The sequence below is a fragment of the Andrographis paniculata genome, unplaced genomic scaffold (genome assembly GCF_009805555.1).
Source record: "Andrographis paniculata isolate CXL003 unplaced genomic scaffold, ASM980555v1 Contig10END, whole genome shotgun sequence".
NCBI lineage: Eukaryota > Viridiplantae > Streptophyta > Magnoliopsida > Lamiales > Acanthaceae > Andrographis > Andrographis paniculata.
This window is the reverse complement of record NW_026137380.1, coordinates 1,721,411-1,745,665: the sequence shown is the minus strand read 5'-3', so window position 1 is coordinate 1,745,665 and position 24,255 is coordinate 1,721,411. Positions and strand designations below refer to the sequence as shown.

General features: G+C 37.6%; 4 protein-coding genes across 6 annotated transcripts; 2 read left to right on the top strand and 2 right to left on the bottom strand.

Moving 5' to 3' along the window:
- The first annotated feature begins 840 nt into the window (after window positions 1–840).
- LOC127245674 (nitrate regulatory gene2 protein-like) lies at window positions 841–5,010 on the top strand. The gene is made up of 4 exons (XM_051266685.1): window positions 841–2,326; window positions 2,413–2,582; window positions 2,996–3,219; window positions 3,297–5,010. Exons 1-4 carry the CDS (start codon window positions 1,045–1,047, stop codon window positions 4,072–4,074), a joined length of 2,454 nt encoding a protein of 817 aa, XP_051122642.1. The 5' UTR covers window positions 841–1,044; the 3' UTR covers window positions 4,075–5,010.
- Window positions 5,011–5,408: 398 nt separating this feature from the next.
- On the bottom strand, window positions 5,409–8,729 carry LOC127244770 (serine/threonine-protein kinase D6PK). 3 transcript variants are annotated; one of them, XM_051265270.1, is made up of 3 exons: window positions 8,461–8,729; window positions 6,470–7,683; window positions 5,409–6,375 (listed from the first exon to the last, which is right to left on the bottom strand). In XM_051265270.1, exons 1-3 carry the CDS (start codon window positions 8,470–8,472, stop codon window positions 5,511–5,513), a joined length of 2,091 nt encoding a protein of 696 aa, XP_051121227.1. In that variant the 5' UTR covers window positions 8,473–8,729; the 3' UTR covers window positions 5,409–5,510. The 3 variants fall into 3 exon arrangements, with proteins under 3 accessions (XP_051121227.1, XP_051121236.1, XP_051121219.1); XM_051265279.1 differs by lacking the exon at window positions 8,461–8,729 and adding an exon at window positions 7,934–8,028; XM_051265262.1 differs by lacking the exon at window positions 8,461–8,729 and having other exon boundaries at window positions 6,470–7,722.
- Window positions 8,730–11,993: 3,264 nt separating this feature from the next.
- LOC127244789 (protein VASCULAR ASSOCIATED DEATH 1, chloroplastic) lies at window positions 11,994–20,051 on the top strand. The gene is made up of 18 exons (XM_051265291.1): window positions 11,994–12,334; window positions 13,320–13,379; window positions 13,894–13,944; window positions 14,156–14,221; window positions 14,319–14,414; window positions 14,544–14,648; window positions 15,199–15,299; window positions 16,008–16,186; window positions 16,386–16,426; window positions 16,497–16,584; window positions 16,694–16,780; window positions 16,876–16,930; window positions 17,997–18,063; window positions 18,594–18,693; window positions 18,926–18,987; window positions 19,068–19,110; window positions 19,206–19,465; window positions 19,630–20,051. The coding sequence occupies exons 1-18, from the start codon at window positions 12,158–12,160 to the stop codon at window positions 19,855–19,857; spliced, it is 1,866 nt and encodes a 621-aa protein (XP_051121248.1). The 5' UTR covers window positions 11,994–12,157; the 3' UTR covers window positions 19,858–20,051.
- Window positions 20,052–21,654: 1,603 nt separating this feature from the next.
- LOC127255670 (phospholipase A(1) DAD1, chloroplastic-like) lies at window positions 21,655–23,578 on the bottom strand. The gene has a single exon (XM_051281368.1). The coding sequence runs from the start codon at window positions 23,357–23,359 to the stop codon at window positions 22,025–22,027; it is 1,335 nt and encodes a 444-aa protein (XP_051137325.1). The 5' UTR covers window positions 23,360–23,578; the 3' UTR covers window positions 21,655–22,024.
- Window positions 23,579–24,255: the final 677 nt, after the last annotated feature.

Here is a 24,255-nt window from a genome sequence, read left to right as displayed (position 1 = left end):
AAGGAAATATTTACGGTAACGCCATAGCTAGCTACAAAAATCTTATCTAAAAACAAATGGCAGGGTAGCTAGCTAGGACCAGTTAAAATAATGCTCACAATTCCAATTCCTAATATTTAATAATATGGTTGAACATTTTTTTTTATACTATTATTCAGCATATTCTTTTAGCGGGTATTTTATTTAATAAATTAGATTTTATAATATTAATGAATTATTTTATTATTTTATGAGAAAATATCGAACATCTTTTTGAATATACAATTTTTATTAAAAATCGTGTGTTTTGTTTGCACCAAATTTGTAGTGTTTAATTTTGGATTCTTTGAAAAAATACATTTTTTTTTATCTCAAAAAACATCTTTTAAAATATTATTTTAGTATAAAAACTCAAATCAAATATTTTAAAATCAAATCAAATAAAAAAAAAAAAACACCCGAAATATATAATTTTATTTAAGAATAAAAATATAAAAAAAAAACACACATATATCGAATTATATTTTCAATTATTATAATAATACAATTATTTAAGATTCTCTGTATAAGATATTATCAGGCAAATCTTTGACAGCTCCCGGGTGCCCAGCACCATAATTTGATTGTTCCAATTTGGTTCTTAGGTCCAGGAGCTCCCAACAATCACTACATGCTTCAAAACCGGGATCAGACTGTAATAAATGAATGCGTTCAGACACACACTGATAATAATGAGTCAAAACAAAAGACGTATTTTTAAGATGTCACTCACGAAAATATCTGAGCCGGGGAGGTATTTATTAAAATAATAATAGTAATTCCAATTTAATTTAATTTAATCTTCTTTTTTTTCTCCCCTTCTTTAAGTATTGCAGGAATTGGGACATCGTAAAATGCAGTGTGCATTGCAGTGTCTTAACGACGACGGTGATGGCAGTTGAACCGCCGTCTGCCGCCGTTCTCCGCCCCCCAGCTCCGCCGCCCCGGTTTTTATCTGATTTATTATCATATTTTACCTTTATTGATTTTCTTGTATAGGAAAAGGGTAGCAGTTAGTCTCGAGAAATGGGATGCGCAGAGTCCAAGCTGGACAACGAGGACACGTTACGGCGGTGCAAGGAGCGGCGCCGCCTCATGAAGGAGGCTGTCTACGCCAGCCACCACCTGGCCGCCGCCCACTCCGACTACTGCCGCTCCCTCCGCACAACGGGCTCCGCCCTCGTCGCCTTTGCCTCCGGCGAACCCCTCGCCGTGTCCCACCACACCCCCGCCGTCCTCCTCCGCACTCCCCCGCCGTCCACCGCCGCCGCCGCCTCAGATCCCAAACCTCCTCCCGCCACCTCCCCCCACCCCCAACCACCGCCTCCAACCTCCACCGCCTCCAATCACCACCACCTCCAACCTCCTCGGCCGCCAATCCGCCGTAAGAAGCCAATGAAACTCCCCCACATCCTCTCCGACTCCAGCCTCGCCTCCTCTCCGCCGCCGCCTCCGCGGCGGCGCAACCAAATTGGCCGCACGAATTCAACCTACTCAACCACTCCTTCCCAAGCTTCCTCCGTCTGGAATTGGGACACTTTCTACCCTCCCCCCTCTCCCCCCAATTCCGAATACTTCGACAAACTCCACCGCCGCCGGACCACCGCCGCCGCCGCCAACAATTCCTCCTCCTCCTCCTCCTCCTCCGATGACAAATCCTCAATCCACACATCATCGGACAATCCAAATCTACGAGGAGAAGGATTTCAAAATCCTTTTGGCGCCAACAACAGCAAACAATTCCGAGATCGCGCATCGAATTACTCCTCACACTCACCGGAAACGATCTCCGACAACTGGCGAGGACCGAACAAACGGCCGATCAAAGACGACGACGACGATGAGTACGAGGAGACAGAGAGGGAGGAAGTGCAGTGCAGTGAATGGGGAGACCATGATCATTACAGTAGCACCACAACTTCCTCCGACGACGACGATTACGATGATTACAACGATGAAGACGAAACCGATGATCTCAAGTCGAGATCCGATTTTCAGACAAGGTCCACGAAAAATGAGGCTGGAAAGGCCTTTGCTGATACAGGGCAGACAAATGTGGATATGAATTTCAATCCATCTACTAAGAAATCGGAGAATCTAATCTCCGACAACAAGTTATCGGTTAGTCGCGATGGCGATAGGAGCAAGGAAACATCGAATTCAGACCAAAGGATAATGGTTAGACATGAGAATTTCTCCGAGATTGTTGCAGCCATTAACGAGTATTTCGTTAAGGCTGCATCGGCCGGAGATCAGGTGTCGGAGATTCTCGAGATCGGAAGGGCTCAGCTCCACCGGAGCTTGAAGAGTGAGTTCTAATGTTACCAAGTTTAAGTGTTGTAATTCAGATTCATTAGTTACAATTAACATTTGTTTTCGACGCGGTGTTTACAGAGACTGTATATCATTCTACTGGAATATTGAGTAAGTTGAGCTCGAGCTGGAGATCGAAGCCGCTGTTGGGAGTTAAATACAGGTTCGAGCAATTGAGTGATGCAAAGAGCCTTTGTTCGACCTTGGAACGCCTCTTCACGTGGGAGAAGAAGCTATATCAAGAAGTGAAGGTACTATACTCTGATCTAAACCTCGTGTTTTCGAGAATTCGAGCATTTGTCTATATATATGCCTTTATGGTTGATTCAACGAATATTGCCTCGAATGGTAGTTAGATGTGATGTATCGAACATGATGGGTAGGCCTAACTTGTAAAGAAGAACATGATTTCTTTACAAGAAGTTTTCGATTACCTAAGTTTTGTTGCAATCTTTAGTCATTGTTTCAATCTATAAACTCTTGTGTTGTGAAGCTTAAGCTTGGCGCCTGGAGAAGTACTGTACTTCTGGTTTGGCCACCCAGACATATATCATTCTGATTGAACTGGATCACCAAATCTTTAGATTTGTTTTTTTTGTGTATTTGAGTCTACCGGTTGTCTCAGTTTTGGATAAACGGTGTCGAATTGCTGTGACCGATGCAGGCTAGAGAAGGAGTGAGAATAGAGCATGAGAAGAAGCTATCGTCGCTACAGAGTCAAGAGTATCGCGGTGGACAAGACACGAAGATAGACAAGACAAAGGCATCTATAAATAAGCTTCAATCCCTTTTCGTTGTGACATCTCAGGCCGTGTCCACCACCTCCTCTGCTATCACTCGTCTCAGAGACTCCGACCTTGTCCCTCAGCTCGTCGAGCTTTGTCACGGGTATGTATATATATACTTGTCACATTACAAAATGTTCGATTTTTTGACAAGTTTTGAAGAGTTCAAACTTAATGCAGGTTCATGTACATGTGGAGATCGATGCACCGATTCCACGAAGTCCAGAATGATATAGTGCAGCAAGTTCGGGGCCTCGTCGTCGCAGCAAACAAAGGGGCGACGACAACCTCCGATCTGCACAAGCAGGCGACGCGTGACCTCGAGTCCGCCGTATCCGCATGGCATTCCAGTTTCTGCAGCTTGATCAAATTCCAACGCGACTTTTTCTGCTCGCTCCACGGATGGTTCAAACTCACCCTTCTCCCCGTCAACGCCGAGCCCGCTCCTGGAGGTCGCGACCTCTCGGAGGTTTTCACCTTCTGTGACGAGTGGAAACTCGCGCTCGAACGAATCCCCGACACAGTTGCATCGGAGGCTATCAAGAGTTTCATCAACGTCATCCACTCGATATCTTTGAAGCAAATGGAGGAACTGAAGATCAAGAAACGAACCGATACTGCATCCAAGGAGCTGGAGAAGAAGTCCTCTTCGCTAAGGCACATCGAGCGAAAGTATTACCAATCCTATTCTACAGTCGGGATAGGCCTCCCCTATACAGGGCCAGATATTAGCCACATCTTGGATGCGCGCGATCCACTGGCTGAGAAGAAGGCGGAGCTTGCGACATGTCAAAGACTTGTCGAGGACGAGATGCTTAAGCACTCGAAGGCAGTCGAGGTAACTCGGGCAATGACACTGAACAACATTCAGACAGGATTGCCGGGAGTTTTCCTAGCCATGACTAGTTTCTCGGCGCTAATGACCGAGGCCCTCGAGAAAGTTTGCACCAAATCATAAGCGATTTAGGAAACAAAAAGGCCTCGAAAAACCGGTACATTATTGTTTTTTCTTGCCCTGTGCTATAGAATTATATATATCATCATCATCTTCAAACGCAGTTTGAAACTACTAGAGAGATGGGAAGCAGATTGTCTTCAGAATGTTTTTGAATTCTTTTAGATTGGTGTTATTTCTCTTCTCATATTTTGTTTGTTTTGATATGTGAAAAATAATTGGAGTCTTGCAGAGATGGGAGTTATGAATAAACTTTAGCTGCCCTGCCATCTCTGCTCATATCTGTAATTTGTTTTGTTCTTTTTTGACTGCTGTGATGTTTCATCACAGCAGCAACAGGCACAGGTTCCCTCCCCACCCCACCCCACCCCACCACTATATTGTACTGCTACTACTACTACTACTATGTAATGCCTAGAGGTGATGTATTGTTGTCTAACCAAGGAAAGTGTCATTGGCTGGTTGGAAGATGTTGGTACAATGAAGAGGAAACATAGGGACCAACCATACAGGACTGGACACTGGACCTACTTTTTCTTTTTTAAATAAGAGAGGTAATAATTTGTACTGAAGAGAAAGACTAGAGTGCTTATTATAGAGTAATCAGTCCTATTGATACTCTAATGTTATAGTAGTATTGCATTAAGAGATGAATGATGGCACTACTGGATTATAGCCAAGTTGGCGTTGTCAATGTCAGGGTTAGCCATGGTGGCTTGATTTCCATCCCTGTCCTGTCTGCCTACATGTCTACATACTCGACTGGACTACTTACTGTTACTGCCTTGTCCCCACCCCAAGATTTTCATGTAAAATTGCTTTTATTATTCATTTAGTGTTGTACTTGCTACATTACACACATAAAGTAGGGGTTGCTGGATAGGGTAGATTGATAGATTCCGAGAATCCTATGGGCTGTCGACTACGGCAGTGAAGAAAAGAAACTAGCTAAGAAATAGTCGGGTGGGGTACGGTAAATTCATGATCTCGAATAATGTGTTCAACATTCTCACTAATTTTGAACAACTTTATCTACACTATAATTCAATAATTTCATTATCAACTTCACAACGTATATAAGCCATGATTCAAGAATATTTTCTTGCGTTCAAATATTAACAACAGTATTAAGACTATAAGAATATTCTATCTAATTTAATGTGATTTTAGTTTTTACATATTGTCGATACTACAATTCAAATAATAAAAATAAAATTAACAGATTCTCTGCCCTATGATTTTGTTCAACTATAATATTTCTAGATTATGCAGGCCAAACTATGGAATTACCACAAATAAAAACTCCATTTCAAAACTAAAAATGGCACAGTTATTTAGTAATAAAATAAATAAAGCACAAGAAACACTTAGATCACAAAATGCAGGGCAGGCAGTAACAACATATAGAGAGATAGATACTCATTCCTCAAAACTACTAATTAAAAGAACTCGAAGTCCAGAAACTTACCTCTGGATTGCCCGTGTGCTCTTGCTGCCATTTGTCCGCCAGCATCCGCTCCTACATTGTTGTCAGCTTGTCGGAATCTCCGGCCGAACTCAGCCTCGACAGGCCTCGGCACTCTCGGAGGAGTGCTGCACCGTATTAGAGCCCAATTAACGCCTTCGAAGAACGGGTGCTGCTTGATCTCAGAGGCTCCTCTCTTCGCTCCCAACCGGTTTTGTGGCTCCTTTACAAGCAATGCACGAACGAAGTCCCGGCTGGCAGAGCTGGTTGACGGCGAATCCGGGAATTTGAGCTGTTGGCCAACTACATTAAAAAGCGTAGCACGGTTTCCTGCACCTTTGAAAGGTGTTTTACCATACAGCAGCTCATGCAAGAATATGCCAAATGTCCACCAGTCCACGGCGCTGCCGTGACCTTCACCTTTAATAATTTCAGGGGCCAAGTATTCGTGTGTTCCGACAAATGACATTGATCGAGCAGCCGTAGGTTCTGCAACTAGCTCCGGTAAAGTGGTGGATGACACTACATGAGGATGCCAGGGCTTTCGAGATTTTACCTTACTTTTTATAGGGAAAATTCGCGGAAAGAAGCATGCCGATGATGGCTGCATACAAGCTGGCCGTGTGCAGAATGCAGCTCCTCGTTTCGAAAGATCAGAATTGAGCCCAGAGGATTTCATGAGGATTGGTGATACTGAACATTGAAGGGAAAGGTCGAAATCTGAAAGCATAATGTGGCCATCATCGCGAACCAGGACATTTTCGGGTTTTAGGTCTCTGAATACCACTCCCAGCATGTGGAGGTACTCAAGAGCTAATAGAACTTCAGCTGCATAAAACCTGCATCCATCAGAACAAATACCGGATGAGAACTGCCAACAAATATTAAGAAGTGAATAGCATTGTGGGGGTGATTTTAAGACAGAGAGCATACCGAACAGCATACTCCGGGAAGTATTTTCCGGGCTGTCGTTGCCTAAGGGCATGAAGATCTCCACCCGGGCAATATTCCATGACCAAGCAAGAGAAGCTGTCTGTCTCAAAATGGGTGTACAATGTTGGCAAGAATGGATGATCAAGAATCTGCAAGATTTCTCTCTCAGTCTCGGCTCGAGCTAATTTATTCCTGCTAGCAAGGGATGCCTTGTCCATTACTTTCATTGCAAAGAAGCAACGGGTTGTGCTTAGTTCAGACAAATACACGCTTCCAATATCCCCGCAACCAAGCCTTTTCAGTAGCCTGAAATGGCTCATACCCAAACAACCATCACGAGCTCGAATAGCAAGTATAGCTTTCCATCTGGGATCATTTCCTTTGTGAGGCTTTTTTGCACTAGTGAGGCTGCTACAATTACTTTCATCGCTAAGACCACTGCCGTCGCTAGTTTGGCTAATGCTAGTGTTGGTACTCTCAAGAGAATCCCCAGGAACTGCATGTTTGGTATTCTCATACTCCCTCTCCAAACTAAGCATGCCATCACTCGTCATGCTATCACTGTAGCAAGTGCTAGTTCGGCCATTGACATTGCTCAGAGCTTTGGAACCACCCATACTTTCAATACTGCTATGTGGACTAACAATGCCGGTTGGAGGAGATGAATCATCCGATATGCATTCTTTTGCATTAGAACCTGGCAGTGGACTTGCTTCCTTGTTTTGTGAGGGATGGGAAACAGGAAATGGGGATGAGAGAGTCACTGATGAGTCATTATGTTCTTTGATCAAGGTCCCAAACCGAGAAAGAAATGATTGGTTTGATTCAACACTCAGTGCCCTGTCCCTGATTGGATAATCCTCCAGAAAAGAGCCATTCACAGACAAGCTTGTAACTGAACATTTTCCCTCATCATTCTGGTCAATCGGCACGTAGACTGGGATCCTGTCTGAGTCAACAGGTTCAGGAGGGTGACTTATCCCATGAAAAGAGGTAGATCCAATTTCCTCAAAAGAATCACAGCTAAATTTAAAAGAAACAATGTCAGGGATGACTTGTTCATCCTCATTCAAATATTTCTTTTCGTTCAATACTTGGGTTCGGACAGGGGAAGGTGAATCCAAGTCTAAAGACTCCATTGAATTGGATGGTTTCCTGATCTGTTCTTTGGACCATGTCAGTTCAGTTGACATCTCAGCAGCAGCAAGGGGAAACTGCCCAAAAACCAGTTGCGAATTTAGGGATCTCTTCATTAAACTCAGTTAAACATGAAAAGTTACTCAAGTCTCAGTGTATCGATGTGAAGTGATTAATTTAAAACATGAACAACCATTTTAATGGATTGAAATAAACCCGACAAGAGTAGAAATTCAGAGATCTTTCATGAGGAGCATTGTGAAAGAAATGTACCACTTTATTATTCCCAAAAAATTCACACTCCGCAATATAATGCATGCAGTTTACCAGATCATGTCAACAGAAACTCGAGGTGCAGAACTCAGCCACATTCTCTGTACTCACTTACTGCTAATATACACCAGTACGAAAATCTAGGAGCATAATAGAGAAATCAATCTGAAAACAAACATTTCACTGCACTCAACTTCGTGTATTAACTATCACCTCCCATAACCAACACCAATTTTGCTCGTGACTGGAAATAACACAAGTTAAGTGAAACAATCTTCAAAAAACAACCTCAAGCACTATAAATGTCTAAAAATTGCAGGAAACAACACAATCCTTTTCTCATCAGTTTCAAAATCCAAGTACGCATTCCATGCATGTGTTTCAGTCCATTTTACGGGAAATAATGAAGAAAAACCATATACAGAAACTAGAAGAGATGCATTCAACTCCACGCAAGTTACCAAAAGATAGCCACAATAATGACATCTAAAGCGACATATCATCCACGATGGTAGAAAATCGTTCCAGAAGACCGATCACCCAACCATCAGCACTGAAAACAAGCGTGCGTCTGCATATACCTCTGTAAACATAGGCGATACGAGCTGAAACGAGCCGTCGACACGAGCTCCTCCCCCCAAGCAGCTACAGCATCAGGCTGAAATGCAACCGCGGCAAGCTCTAGCTCGCTTAATTCCTCAACACACCAACAAACAACCACCGCAACACAAAATGCTCCGCGTAGAACAGAGCAGACGTAGGATCACTGCGCAGCAGAGCAGCCTCCATATATAGCGCTAGACCTTCAGAAATCGAGGCTACAAATCGCTTTATTCATGTGTTCGCTGTGATAACTGCAGTGTGTGAGTGTGAGAGAGAGAAAGTTTGCATAGTGCGTGAGAGAGAAACAAAATAATATAACTGCTCTGTACGGATCAAAAACAGAGAGAGCGTGGCGCCATGGCTTCCCAAAAAGACGAAAACACCCTCCCCATTCTTCCCGCCTTTTAAAAACGTGTTTTGCTGCGCAAATGTTTCCTAATTTATTTATTTTTAAAAAACTAATTCATATTTATATAATAGGTTTAAAATAAATAAACCTTGTGAAATTATTTGATAAAATAACAAGGAATAACAGAGGCGAATTAATTATACAACAGCTACGATTTCATGGACAAGGAATTGCTTACCATAGTCCGATTAATTAATTTTAATTAACTGTTATGATTATTTGTCGCCTAGACCGCTTACATTGAGGGAGACAAATGGATTGGCAATGCCATAGATCGTACGGCGGAGGATGACCGCCGCGTTAATCGCCACCGTTGAAATGGCCGAGGATCGGGGCCCACATCTGCTGCTTCTTACAAGAACACTCTTTAACGACTTTTATAATTATAAATATTTCTCCCTCCAGTGTCTGGTACACTGTAGACAATATATATATTTTAGGAGATGTATAATTAGTAGATAGTTAAAAATATATTAGTAAAAATAATTATTATTTTATAATATAAATAATTATAAATTAAGATTAAGATAACTAATTAGTTTAATTAAAATTAAAAATTTTAAAATAAAATTAAAGTGTGTAATCATTTTCCAAAAAAGAAAAGTGACCTGGTATATGGGACGGACAGAAACGGCAACGTGGACATGGTATCTGGGACGGAGGGAGTATTATTGATGTTTTTATAAAAAAATCCTAACATTTGTGACAGTAAAACAATATACTCCCTTCGTCCCAGGGTTTTATTTGCTTTTTGCACGTATATTTTTTAATATTAGTATTATATTGGATTATAGTAAAAAAAGATAAAAATACTCAGTATGGTGTAATATAAAAGTAATAACATTTGTGTAAATATAATATAAATTGAAAGAGTACTTATGTTAAATAGTAGCACAATTACTAAATTAAGAAATTGTAACCTTATTTTGAGATAAACGAAAATATAAAATAGTAACTTTTTAATGGGACGGAATGAGCATCTATATATTAGTATAATTAAATTTTAATTAATAAATATGGTCTATACATATTAATAAAAATAAATAAATTTACATTTCAAAATATTATATAAATTAATTATTTTTAAAATTTTCAAAATTCTTATCAGAGCCTAATTTGATATTACATGATTGAGGTTGTAATGAAGTGTACAAGTAATTATTCTGATTAGGTATATTATTATGTTTCCTAAGAAAACTAATAATAATTTCCGTCCCTATAACTATAACTATAAGAAGATAAAGAGAAGGGGTGCAATTGAAGTGTAGACGCACGTTAGCTTATTAATTAAACTTAATTTGATTTAGGTGTGAGTAAGTGACATCTAACATCTAACACACAATTATTGTACCCTAATGCCACCATTTAGTGGCGAAGTTGCACTCAAGAGAAGACAAAGGATTTAGTCCCTCCGTCCCCTAATTATGGTTTTATTTGAGTTGGACACGTAATTTAAAAAATATTGATATTATATTGATAGTTGATAAAAAAAATACGAGTAAAAAAAATAGCGGCATTTGTGTAATAATAATGAAAATGTAGGGATTATTTTATGATGACACGAGTATTTATGGAAATAAGACTATTGTTTTGGGACAGACAAAAATAGTAAATAAGATTATTGTATGGGGACGGATGGAATATTTTTTTTCAATGTTTAGAATTTTTTGGATTTTTTTAAAAAATTTTTTAAAACCGCAAAAAATACTATTAAAATGTCTATTTTTATTATTTTTTAAAAAATATTTTGTAAAAAAAAATATATATTTTCTCAGTCCCAGTCCAATGAATTCATTTGTCTTTATAGTAAATTAGAAAATAATAATATTTTCTTGATTACTATAAAATTATTTTGATATTTTTACTTTTAAAAGTATAAATAAAATGAATATTTTTATAAAAATTATAGGTGTTTTGATATATAGATTGATAATTTTTACAATGAACGAACGAAAATAATAAAAATAATATTTTTAATTAAGACAGAAAAATATATATTTTTTTTTATAATATAGGACAAAAGTTTAAACTTATAAGCTTACTGTCGAAATTCACTTTACATATTAGGTCATCATTTGAATGTTGATACAATATGTTAAGTGTTTATTAAAATTGAAACAAATTCAAATTCTATCATTGAATAATTTTATGTAAATGTAATATTATTACATTTAGTACTTTTCATACAAACTATTATATAGATAAAATAATATTTTTATATTATTTCAAGATTCACCATATATTATAATAAAAACTTATTAAAAACTATAAATAGTAAAAAAACTCGATGTCACGGACAACTTTTACAACTATTTTTGAATTATATTTTATAAAATTGGTATTTGAACATCATCATTTTTAAAATCAATACGCAATCAAGAAGTAAATAAGACCTTCAGAATTAGATGTAGGTATTATATATTATACTCCCTTCGTCTACATACAATATATATATTTACTTTTGATACAGTGTTTAAGAAATAATAATATTTTAATTACAGTGGATAGTTAAACGTAGTATAATGATATTTTTGCTCTTGCTTTTTGGTATAAAAGTAATGATACGATGTAAAATAATGTAAAATAAGAGTATTTGTAAAAAAAAAAAAAGTATTTAATAAAATATTTACTTTGTAATTTCACATCATAAAATAAAAATATGTATAATTTTTGACAAGAGTAAAAAAAAAAAAAGAATTGTAGGTGCATGGGGAAGATTACGAAAAATTTCTAACTTCCATCCAATCAAAATTCTTCTATATATTATCTATTAACAAATATTTTTATTTAAATTTTTATATTTTTTATATAACTAATTGATGGTAATAATAGATAAATAAATATATTTTTACTTATAAATATATAAAATTTTATTTTTTTATAATATTTAAATTATATATTTTATCGAAATATAATATTAAAAATATTTAAATATATATATATATTTTTTAATTATTAATTAATTATTTTTATCATCTAAATAATTAATTTATAGTACTATTTAAATTTTTATGTTTAAAAGAAAAAAAATGACGAATAGGTACTTCAAACGAAAATGAGTCAGCGGGGTCAACGATCAGCGTTCAGCAAAAGGAGACTTGACTATCAAAAAGTACGGAAGAAATTATGCTACATCACACCGCGACTTCTTCACTTGCCGATCAGAAGCCGGCCGACATTCCCACTCGCCGTTGAAACGCCCCTTTCAATTCGCCGTCGCCGACACCTGCTGTGCATTGAAGAGCTTGATTGCAACTCACAGCACTATGGCCGCCGTCGACTCCGAGAAGATGGCGGGGCCAACTCCGACGCCTGCTCCTCCAGTTTCACAGTCGATGGAAAATCTCGATCCTTCCAAGAGCGTCTCTGGCGATTCGCCGTCTCGTTCGCCCGATCGCCTTCCCTTGTCCACTTCCCGCCCGCCCAAGGAGCTCGATTCTCAGGTATCGATCGATCGTTTTGGGTTTATTCAATTTTATTTGTACGAGGCATTCGGATATTCTTAGGGTTGTTTTTCTGGATGTTCCTTTCTCAATTCTTACTGTATTTGTACCTGTTTTTTTTTGCATAACTTGTTGTTGTTCTTCTTAGTTTGGTTTAAATCGTAGGAGTTTTGACTCAGCTTGAAACATTTTTGAGTTTGATACTGATGTAGGATGGCGTGCGATATCTCACGTTTAATTCTATCTAAATCCGTAATGTATTTTATAAATTGATACTTTAGTTTCTTAGATATCTGGAATGTCTAAGTTCGTTTGATACATGTCGAATTTGATTCTTCTTTTTTGTATTTCTTATGCTCGAATTGCTTTGTACTTGGTGATTGCATGGATTAACTTCCTCCTTTTTTTTTTCTCCATTTACCTGAAAATGAAAATCATTTATTCACTGAAAATATGCTGAAATAGATCCTTTTGTAAAGGGATTTGGTTTCTTCAATTTAACTTTCTTGATACATAATCTCCCACTTCACACTGCCTTCATATAGCATCACATAATTTCCTTATTTTGGAAGCAGGAGAGATTGCTATCACAACTTTCTGGAAATCATAAATCAAAGCAAGCTGAAGAGTTATTTAACTCTCTTCAGTTTCGAGTGTGTAGTTTATGTATCGAATTCGAAGCTGTTCTTGTAAGTTAGAAAATATGTAGCTCTAATTTAATTGTGCATCTGAGAGTGCTGGATAGATTGAAAATATATAACCATAGACAATGAAGCTTCCAAAAGAGGCTAAAAATGCTGTCAGAAACTTAAGCAATTGCAGTGATTAACCCTTTGAATTATGTATGGTTACTTATCCTTTCTTTCCACATTCATTTCCCTTTGGATTCTTGTAATGATCATTACGTCAAGTAAAACCAGTGGTTGTAGCATTACTATATTATGAGTGCATTTGCTAGCACCTAAGTACAAAGTCTTTCCTACAGAATCAATCACCTTCAAGAGTTGAAGAATATCGACAGCTTTTCCGTCTTCCACAGACTGAAGTAAGTAAATCACTTGTTATTACATTAAATTGATTATCTGATAGTTTTTGTTAATTTATTAATTGGCTTTGATTGGCCTGCTTCCTGGCATCTTTAATTTCTATATTTATACATTAGTTACACAAGTTGAAGGTGTTCAGAAAAAAAGTCACTGGTATAATCATGTAATGCAGGCATCAGTTAGTTATCATGTTACCAATTACCATACAAGTACTTGGAAATTAATGTTTTTTTCTTCTCTTGGTCTATTACACATTGAGTATGTATATCTCGTTTTGGGATTATATATATTTATCTTCTATAAATTTGTTTCCTATTATCAATGGAGCTGAATTTGGGTTTCCTTTTATGACGCTATCCTCAGGCATACACTTAAATTTCTTTTGCACTTCGCACGTGCTGTATTTCTTGTCAATCAAGCCATGAGTTAGTTTTTGACTTATTTATTCTGATTCCTCTGTCTAGTATATTTATTCAGGGAATTATATATTCATTATTTCCTCAAAACTTACAGGTGCTCATTCAGGATTTCAATTGTGCATTGCAAGAAAATTTCCTTATTCAGGTAATTTATTGTCTGCAAATGAGTTTGTGTGTTTTATGCTCTTTCTTAACATCTGCCAACATCAATCACATACCCCTAGTACATTTCATTTAGTTGAAACGTCAGCTTCTATTAATGTAGGCACACTACAAGGTTTAGAGCAAAGTTCAGTTTGAATTGTAGGGGTGGTTTTTAGCTTTCCCTGATATATTTTGTTTTAATTTCTTTGCAGGGGCACATGTATCTGTTTGTCCACCATATCTGCTTCTATTCCAATCTGTTTGGATTTGAGACAAAGGTCAAATTATGAGTTCATATTTTTCTATGTCTTGGGATTATGCTTAATTTAATTCTGGATTCACTGAAGCATCCTGATCAGCGACTTGTATTTTCAGAAAATTATTGCATTTGATGAAATCTCATATGTGCGAAGAGCAAAAGCAGTTGGTGTTTTCCCAACTGCTATAGAAATAATAGCTGGTGGGAAGAAGGTAATACCCTGCATTTGATGCACTTAGGTGGTTGTCATACACATTATATTCTACAAATTCCAAGCTTTCACAATTTTAGAGAAAAGCAGCGATGGTTTCATATCATTCTCTGTTTTAATTTTTATGCAGTATTTTTTCACCTCTTTTCTATTCCGGGATGAAGCTTTTAAGCTTATCAACGAAGGTTGGCTGCAGCACAGCAATGGGAATGTGGAAATTACAGATCAGCTAGAGGTATCTTGACAATGAAGTGAAAATTCTTTAATGTTTAAGCTAATAGAAGCATACACTTCGAACAAGAGCTTGATATACTGAATATATTAATATCTGACTCTCATTTATCTTTAGTTTTTTTTATGTCTTCATTATAGAGAATCGAATTGCATCATGTAAGATGTTATATTTTTCTATTGTTGTGCCATAATTCAGGAAGTCACTATTTTTTTTACAGTTGTGAGAAATGCTGAATGAATGAAGTTCGCTGGGATATTAAAATACCCCATGAAATTTCATATAATTACTTGTAAGATCACATATACATATAGTGATCGTTGCTTGTTATTGTCTTTCCATTTGCATAAATAACTGTTTTCGGGAGTCACCTAAAATTCCCTCAAATTCAGTAATATTTATCACTCACCGGTTCTCAAGACAAACATACTTTGTAGTCACTGTTATCAGGTTTTGTGAACTAAGCTTCCATTTAAAAAGTTATAAATGTCAGAGATTTCATTGACACTATCATTTGCTCACTTTAAGGCTTTCTCTGCTTCTGTTAAATTAGGATTCAAAGTCTGATATAAGCATCCAGGAGAATGGCAGCTCTATAGTTGAGGAATCAAGTGCTCTGAGACGATCAGTGGATGAGCTGGATATCATTGACAGGTACCTTGATTTTTCTTTCTATCTTCTTCTGATGTTTGACCTGTGTCCTATGCCACTGCATTTTCCGGTTCTTTCTTTTAAGTGCTTAGACCTGAAGTGATAGCTTCTAGTTCAGTGGATATATATGAATTTGGTGTGTGGCTGTGTCAAAGTAAATTTAGCAACAGTTGTTTCATGTGGCTGAGATTGAGAGAGATTTTGTAAGAGTCGATGGTTGGATAGAATTCAAACTCAGGAGATGTTTGATTATTTCCCTCCCTCTGTGCACTTATATTATTGGGTTATTTATGAGCAATCCAATAGGTTGCACATGGAAGTTAACAAAAAGATGGAAAAAAATGAGTGGGACTATTCGATGTTTTTGCTATGAGGAAGTTTGACATTAGTTGAAATGAATCTATGGCAAGTGAAGAAGATTTATGGGCATGTTTCTGATTTCCTAACATAATCTTTTCAACTAACAATATGCATATAGAAGTTTGGGGAATTCATTAGTACCGAACTTGGGAGTGCTATATGGCCTTGATTTTTTGGCTCCATTTGATTGTTCCAGCAGATATCATAAACACTTTAGAAAATGTGGTGGAACACATTATCACCATTTGACTATTCATTTTTTGTGATAGTAGGTTTCTGATTCCCTTTCAGTATCATTTTCTTATGGTCAATTGGGTATTCATTGTTCACATGCTGTTACTTCCTGAACAGTGATAAAAGTGGCCCCATATTAGAGGAATCTAAGTCCCTGGCTGATGGTGAACCTGAAATAGTCCCAGTATCTGCTGATGTTGAAGTCAGGGAAGAAGTAAAGGTTGAAGCTGTTAATGAGTGCTCATCATCTGATAAAATTTCAGATTGGGTGTCCACAAATGGTGATGCGCCTGGAGGTCTGCCATTATTTCGTTTTCCATGTTCTGAAATTTTTATCTAGCATTATGTTGTGTCTTCAATGAAACCGTGACTTATTAAATGTATGACAGGGTGAACTACATATAGATGTTTATTGCTTATCTGAATATTTACGTTAGCAAACACAATCAAATATCTTGCATTCCATCCACTGACCACTTTGCTTCTATGATGCAGTTCCTGAAGGCTTCACCAAAGTTGCAGAATCACAATTTCCGGTAGTATGATGCTTCGACTTGTGTGATAAGAAAGGAATGGTCATTATCTAAATTATGATTTTCCTGGCAGATAGGGGTAAAGGAATTTTTCAATCTGTTCTTCTCCGATGATGGTGTCAAATTCCATGAGTCATTCCATAGAAAATGTGGCGATAAAGGTATGTGGGGAGACTACCCTGTAGCTTGTAATGACCAAGTTCCTGAAATTGGAGCAGGATTATGTGTTCTGACCCATTTTTTGATGTGCTTTGTCATTGCTGTTTGTAGATTTCAAGTGCACCTCATGGGTTCGTAATGAAAATTTTGGGCACACCCGTAACGTATCATTTCAACATCCTATTAAACTCTATTTTGGTATGACTATCTCATATTATGTTATTTAAGAAGTTCCCTTTCATTCTGTAAGTGTTAAAACTGTAGTTTGTTCCATGACTTTTTTTTATTATTAGGTGCTAGATTTGGTAGCTGTCACGAGACCCAGAAATATTGTGTCTATAGGAACAGGCAAGTTTCTACATTATATTACGATAGGACTTTTTTGTAATTAATGTTCTGCTACCATTTTCTACAATGCTAATTATTATTATTATTATTATTATTATTTTTTATATGAATATGAATTTCATTTCTCATCATACTGTGTATGTCTCATGCTTGGTAGAATTAATACTTGGTATAAGATGACAATTTCAAAGTATCATCTTTAAAATTAGGTCCTGCAAATGTAAATTCCGTGTCAACTGCTATACTTGGTTGCTAATTTACCTGAGGTTTTCAAGAATCTAAGGCTCTGGGGATCTGGGGATGATTGCCTAAATTTTCTTCACCCTGTGAATGGAAGCATGTTCACTGTCTGCTTAGACTGCAGATATCAAGGGCCAAGTCGGGTTATAGATGCTCTGATGTTGTAACCTGTAAATTTTTTGTCTGCTACTTTTATGATTGGAGTTACCTCTAGTCCATCTGGGTTTGATAAAACAATATACCATGCATCTAAATCTATGGAGTTGACGATGTTTTTCTTTAGTATGTTTGGCACGAGAAAGACACTGAAGCAACATCGTAATTTAGTTAGAAATTAATTAATCAATGATTCTCACTCATGATATGCATTCTTCCTAGAAAGGATAATGCAGATTCTTCGGGGGATTAAATTTTGGCTAGTATTAGATCATATTGTATTAGAATGTCTCATGATCTACTGGGCAAAACCCAAGCAAACCTATTGACTAAAACATCTCAGTATTGTCTGTTCATTTATCCTGGAGTCTGATGTAGTTGGCTAGCATATCTATGCTACTTTAATGTCTTGATTGTCCTAAATCTGGAACATTTCTATATATTTGTATCTGAACATATACTACTCTCTCTTTCTCTCTCTCTCTCTGTGTTTCAGAATTCAAATATTACTTAGTTATTTAACCATTTCATTGAGCTTGTTGAAGTAAAATTAGAAAACTCCACCCCAAGAGCTTCATGGTATATGAAGTTCATCACCCTTCATTGTATGTTTTGCTCTTTGAGAGCACTGACATTTTGTATGCATGCTCATGCTCAATTTATCATGCAGTCATTTGGTTATTGAGACTTCACAAGATATAAGTGACGTGCCTTACTCAGACTACTTCAGTGTGGAGGTATTGATTTTGTAATGTGCCTTTTCATTTTGGAACTGACATATTAGTGTAATTGCTTGAAACACATTGTTGAACTTTTCTTCCTTTCCTTGGTGGCTCAACAATTTATCGCAACCCCCAGTGAAGAGATGTGATTCTTTTATTGATTTGGTTTCTTCTGGTCACTCAACAATTTACCTTTTTTCTCATATACATTTTCCTAGAATTTTAAGGTAAAACTTTAAAACTATCCTCCAAGTAACTGCCTGTGAGGAAAACCTCTACTACTATATCTATGAATCTATGCTTGGAGTTTTTTTTTTAAGATCCTATTTATTATTTTTTTGTTTATGATTAGCAATCAAAACTACTGTAATTGCACCATTTTTCTTTACATGAACACATCAAACATCCTTCTTTTGTTTTTTGCTTAAACTTTATTGATGGAACAACTATTAATTCTGTTTCTCATCAACTCTTTCAAGGTATTGATAGTTAGGTGGTGGTAATATGTTCTACCGAGTTTCCTTTGTGCTGTCTGCATTTTTCAGGGACGCTGGGATGTAGAGGAAGATGGCAATGATTCAAAGCCTGGCTGCATATTAAGAGTTTATACTAATGTGGCCTTTTCAAAGAAAACCATGTGGAAAGGTTTGTTACTTCAATTTCCTTGTATATCTTTTAGCATTTTGCTCAAAAGATGTGTTTTTTGTTTTCCTTTGTAAGTTAATGTTCAATCTTTCGTCTGGTTTTACTTCATTTGTAACACAATAAGCTCTCTCATAGCATATGGTGTATTTAATTGGTGGAAACTGTCTTGTGGCTATTTGCAGTGGTGAGTTAAAATTCTTTTTTAGGCATTCATTGTGTGCTGATTTTGCAGGGAAAATAGTGCAATCCACAATAGAAGAATGTCGCGAAGCTTATGCAACTTGGACAGAACTAGTATCTTTCTTCCATTGAACTTCATCTATCATCGGTACTATACTTTTCCGGCATTTAAAGATCGTTCTATAATGTTTCAGGCACATGAAGTATTAAAGCAGAAGAACCTAGAGAAGAGACAAGGTATTCCTTGTTTTTTTACATAAAATTTACGTACATAATTTCATATGGTAGTTATATTTATTGGTATGGGGCTTTATGTCTATGTCTTTATTTAGATGAGCAAGTTAGACTTGCAACACCAGAAAAAACTCCCGAGCATGTGGAACCCGAAACACTTAATGTTCAAACACAATCCGTACCAGATGTGGTTACAAACGAACAAGCCAATCACTATCCACAAGAAAGCTTAGGCAATGGATCAGTCGGATCTCTGTTAACAGGCGGCTTCTCAAAGATCACTGCGTCTCTGAAACGTCAGAATGCTCCAACCCTACTTCTGGTCATTTCCCTTGCTATAATTCTCCTCCTAATGCAGGTAAACTTTCCCATTAGCATCCGGCATTTCATCGACGCACATAATCATTCATCTACTTTGTTTATATTCCAATTCAAAAAAATCGACAGTATTATTATGCTTATTGTATCCCAAATAGAATATCTGCAACCGCACTGATCCGGCTTTTCTTCCATTGCTTCTAGATAAGCATCCTCACCCTACTAAGTAGACCTCAACGTATCGTGATGATCCCTCAGTCCTCCGACTACACAAGTGAGAACAGCCGCGAAACAGCCGCCTCATCACTGAACCGGCAAATAAAATATCTGAAGGAGGAGATGGAATTTGTCGAAACAATGCTGGATAGGCTGCAGAAGGAGCATGGCAGGCTGAAAGGGAAGCTGAGGGAATTGGAGGTATTCAGAAACTGACAAGAAACTTTCTATACACAATTCTTTGTGATAAAATGTGCTTAAATTCATTGTACCTTTGCAAAATTTCTGTGCTGTGCTGTCTTTATTTCTGGTCACCAAGTTGATGCATGCACTGTTGATCTGAGAGTTGCCTAATTTGATTTTATCCACACATGGCTATAAAATTAATGGGTATTTGTTTGTTTGTTTCATTTTTCATGCATTTCATGGGCTTTGGTTTTTTTGCAGTGTTTGCTTTTCCATAGATTTGCTCACTGACTGACTGACTGAGTGACATTTTTAGACTGTAGAATTGGCTACTTAATCACACACAGGTTTAATGTGGATCTAACAAGTTTTTATTTTCATCTTTCTATTTTGTCTCAAATGTATGAGTTTGTGAGAACCTTACATTGATATGCCCATGGAACACGTGCGGATGGAGTGGGTGGTATAGCCTGGTAGGGGTGGGGGAGGGTGGGGGTCCCAGATTGATCTACTACTTTTGTGCTTATTTTTAGATAAGGTTGCTTTGTTAATATTCCAGGTTGTGTTTATTTATGTTTGATTTATTTTGGATGAAAAATGTAATAGTACACTGCATATTATCTTCAGATCTTCATTACATACAGATAGATACATAAAAGAAGGAATATGAAGGCTAAGTTGAAGGGATTTGGAATATCTATAAGGTGAAGTGGAGTAAATATGCAACATTTATTAGCCTTCATGGGTCAATATATTTTAAATACACATTAATATTATTGAACCGACAAAATTTTCAATGAAATATATGTTTTAAGTCAAAATATGACATTAAAAAATACTACTATAAAAAATTCAATTTTAAATCAAAATCAATTCGAATATAATAATAATTAATAAAAAAAAAATATAATATATAAAGATTCTGTTTCACAACTTCCAAGTTTAGCCATAAAATATTCATGTTTGAAATAAAATTAGTAATTCATAATTATTCAACTCGGAAAATAAAGGAATGAGAAATAAAGCAGGAATCAACTGAATAGAAAGGAAAGACCAAACCAAATATGAGGCAGCTCTAGCATGGTTGTTTTTACTATTACTATTATTATTATTAGTCGTGCCAACACTTAAAAAAAGTATTTTTGCATAAATTTGAAAGGAATTTTTTCATCCAAGCTTGTCATCTTGCCAAGTTACATCATAAAAATTAATTCAAGTATAAAATCAACCTTCAAATTTTAGAATTGATTTATATTGTGAACTACTTAACATTGTTAAAAATAAATTCGAATTTTCTACTTAAACTAATTGGTATTAAGTGAAGAGACTCTTCACCTTTATAAGTTGAGGGAACTCTCACATTTTTTTTTTCAATATAGGACATATTCAACAAATATTATTAAAACAGGCGTTGAAGTATTGGGATTGTATACATTACTAAAACAAAAATAGATACTCTTTTTTCTTGGATAGATTTGGGCATGCAACTTACATATATGTCTGTACAATATTAGTAGAGAGTGGATATAATTCTCGTATGATACAATTTCAACCAATAAATAATACCCCTTCAGTCTAATTTGTTTGTCCATTTTACATTTGCCACAAACTATAGAAGGGGAAACACGTGTGTAAATAGATAAAGTAATATATACTTTAAAATATGTGCAAAACCTTTACAATATAAGTATTTGTTAAAATATAGTATAAGAAATGTTAAAATACCCAATTATGGAAAGACCCTTAGCTTGTTCGAGAAAATAAGTACATCCATGCATATATGGTACACTGACAATATTAATTAATGAAAAATGGGAGTAGAAGAAATCGTTGTATTGAAAAATAATGAATTATTTTTGGTAATGATGAATTAATATTATTATTACATCACCACTCTCGATCACTACAACTGCAGGCACTACTTTCAGATGGTAATCTTCTCTACCAAACCAAAGAATGCTGTCCTATCCTAATAACTAAAATCAATAATGTATCTATCTATCTTTACATGTAGAAACAGAAAGAATGAATCTTTTAATGAATGAATTAGCTCGAATAGCCTCTTCTTCAAAATTCGAATGAGGCCAAAATTGAACCTTGAAGCCAAATTAAGCTTCTTCAATGGAGGTGCAGGAGAGAGGGAGAGCTCTGTGTTCAAAAATCAGAACCCCACCCTTCAAAAAATACCTAAATTTGATTATCCACACAAAACCTGCTGCTGCTGCTGCTGATTCTCCGGCGGCGGAGCTCCGGCGAGAACCCTCTCCGCCGTCGCCCTCAACGGGCAATTGGAGCTCACGAAACTATCCACCAATTGCAAATACGTCTTCAGATCGTGACACGTGGCCACTCCTCCGCCGCTCAGATGGGGGCAGTCGCGGCTGCTCAGCCGCAGCTCCTCCCCGATCTCCGCGTACGCCCACTGAGTCTCCTCCACCATCCTCTCCACCCACCTCGCCAGCCCCGCCGCCACTCTCATTTCCCCGGCGGCGGCGCCGCCGCCGCCGTCGTTCAGGACGAATCCGGGGACCTTCGTGATTGGGTCGTCGGAATTCACGATTCGGAGGACCTTCGTGCCGCTCTCCTCCAATTGCCGCCGGAAATTTTTATTCCCCACCCTCGGCCCGCCGAATGACACCACCGTCACCAGCGGCGCGTGCGGAAACGACGCCGTTATGTCGTGCGCCGTCAGCGTCGCCAATGCCGCCCCCAGGCTGTGCCCCGTCACCGTTATACTTAACGGCTCGTCGGCGTACTTCTCCAGCACCGCTGCGATCTCCTCCCTGACGGCGTCCCTCAGGCTCTGCCTTGCGGCGCCGCCGCTCGATGTATACAGGCTCAAAAAACCGCTCTGCACCATCGACTTGTCGGCGGCGCCGCCTTCCGGGAGACACGTCAGCGTCGCCCGAAGATTCTCCATCCACTCCATACACGTGGCAGTCCCACGGTACGCGATCACCACGTCCCTCCTTCCCAGCCGTTGGATCTCATCCCTGTCCTCGCACACTGCCACGTAACCAATCCAGCTCGACTGCGCCGCCACCCACGCCGGCGCCCGGCCGCCCATCCACGCCGGCAGCGGCGGCACGCCGCACGTGGCGTGCAGGTGCTTAGTCACTTTGTACCCGGACCTCCCCAGCCCACAATCTTCCATCATCGTCTCCTCCGGGAACCGGCACGTGGCATATCCCGGCGATGAAGTGTCAAAATCGAAGCACTTGTACGCCGCCTCTACGAATTCTCCGTACCGTAGGATCTCCCGGCGTAGGTCGTCATCCAACGGGTCTAAAAGGCCGTCCCAGTTCTTGATCCCCTGGAACTCCATCCATTTCTCACGGAGCTCCCGGGCCTTCCACACCAGGGCGCCCGAATTCCCGATACTGCCCTTAGGGTTCCAAGAATTTGTTATTTTGAAATTCCGGCGGCGGCCGCCGGAATTGACGCATCGGACGGCTGCTGCGGAGGGTTTCGCCGCCGGCAATAAGTTCTGCAGATTGCAGGGATTTACAATTCTTGCAGCACCAAGCCTCATATAATCTTTTGTGTGTGTGTGTGTGTGTAATTCCAAATTATGGCAACACTGTAGATTTGCAGAGACAGGTGTGGATCAGTTTATTAAGGTTGTTGATGTTGTCGTCACACCTTATTTTGGATGTGTGTTGCTGATAAGTGTGTGTGCTTCTATATCTATATCTATATATATGTACATGATACCTGGGTTTCTCTCTCTATCTCTAGAAATGATCACAGTAAAGGGTGCGTGACGAAAGAGGAAGGAAAGTGGGGGATGCTTTATTATTTAGTTTTTTTTTTTGGGATGACTTTATTATTTAGTTTTGATTTGGATGAGCGTGGGGTAGAGCAGTAGGGGGTGGTTCTTGGGAGGTCCCGGACTGCGTTAGGCTTGAATTTTATTATTATTATTTGAGTGTTATCTCAATTTAATATACATATACATATATTATTTAAGAGTTTTTAAAAGAATAGTAATTGAATGATATATTTTAAATGGAATACATGTAACATTGAAAAGAGCAAACTCATTTTTAAATTTCACTAAAGCTTTTAATGAAATAATGCCTATATATTTTCTTTAGAAAAATACGATAAAGTGAGTTCAAATATTATTACTTACATGCAATATATATTCATTGAATTTTCATCAAAATGGATTGAGTCCAGTTTATTCAATTCAAAGATCATTTAAGTATATATTTTTATATTAAAATTTGAAGACCCTAATATTCTGAAGTTTGAATTGTGGGGTCATACAATTACACTTTCTCCCGTTCTACAATATTCATCTATTTTAAATTTAATATAGTGTAATTTTGATAACTTCTAATATTCTATTATAAATTTATTAAAATAGCAGATAGAAAGTTTATTGTAAATTAAATATATATATATATACAGAGAATTTTGAAA

Excerpts from the sequence above, each read along its gene's own strand:
- LOC127245674 (XM_051266685.1), top strand. The coding sequence starts at position 1,045 with ATGGGATGCGCAGAGTCCAAGCTGGACAACGAGGACACGTTACGGCGG. Across the intron at positions 2,583-2,995 it reads AGCTATATCAAGAAGTGAAG|GCTAGAGAAGGAGTGAGAAT; the intron begins GTACTATACTCT and ends TGACCGATGCAG. Across the intron at positions 3,220-3,296 it reads CTCGTCGAGCTTTGTCACGG|GTTCATGTACATGTGGAGAT; the intron begins GTATGTATATAT and ends AACTTAATGCAG.
- LOC127255670 (XM_051281368.1), bottom strand. The coding sequence starts at position 23,359 with ATGAGGCTTGGTGCTGCAAGAATTGTAAATCCCTGCAATCTGCAGAAC.
- LOC127244770 (XM_051265262.1), bottom strand. The coding sequence starts at position 7,722 with ATGAAGAGATCCCTAAATTCGCAACTGGTTTTTGGGCAGTTTCCCCTT. Across the intron at positions 6,376-6,469 it reads TTCCCGGAGTATGCTGTTCG|GTTTTATGCAGCTGAAGTTC; the intron begins GTATGCTCTCTG and ends TGATGGATGCAG.
- LOC127244789 (XM_051265291.1), top strand. The coding sequence starts at position 12,158 with ATGGCCGCCGTCGACTCCGAGAAGATGGCGGGGCCAACTCCGACGCCT. Across the intron at positions 14,649-15,198 it reads AAATTACAGATCAGCTAGAG|GATTCAAAGTCTGATATAAG; the intron begins GTATCTTGACAA and ends CTGTTAAATTAG. Across the intron at positions 16,187-16,385 it reads AAATGGTGATGCGCCTGGAG|TTCCTGAAGGCTTCACCAAA; the intron begins GTCTGCCATTAT and ends TCTATGATGCAG.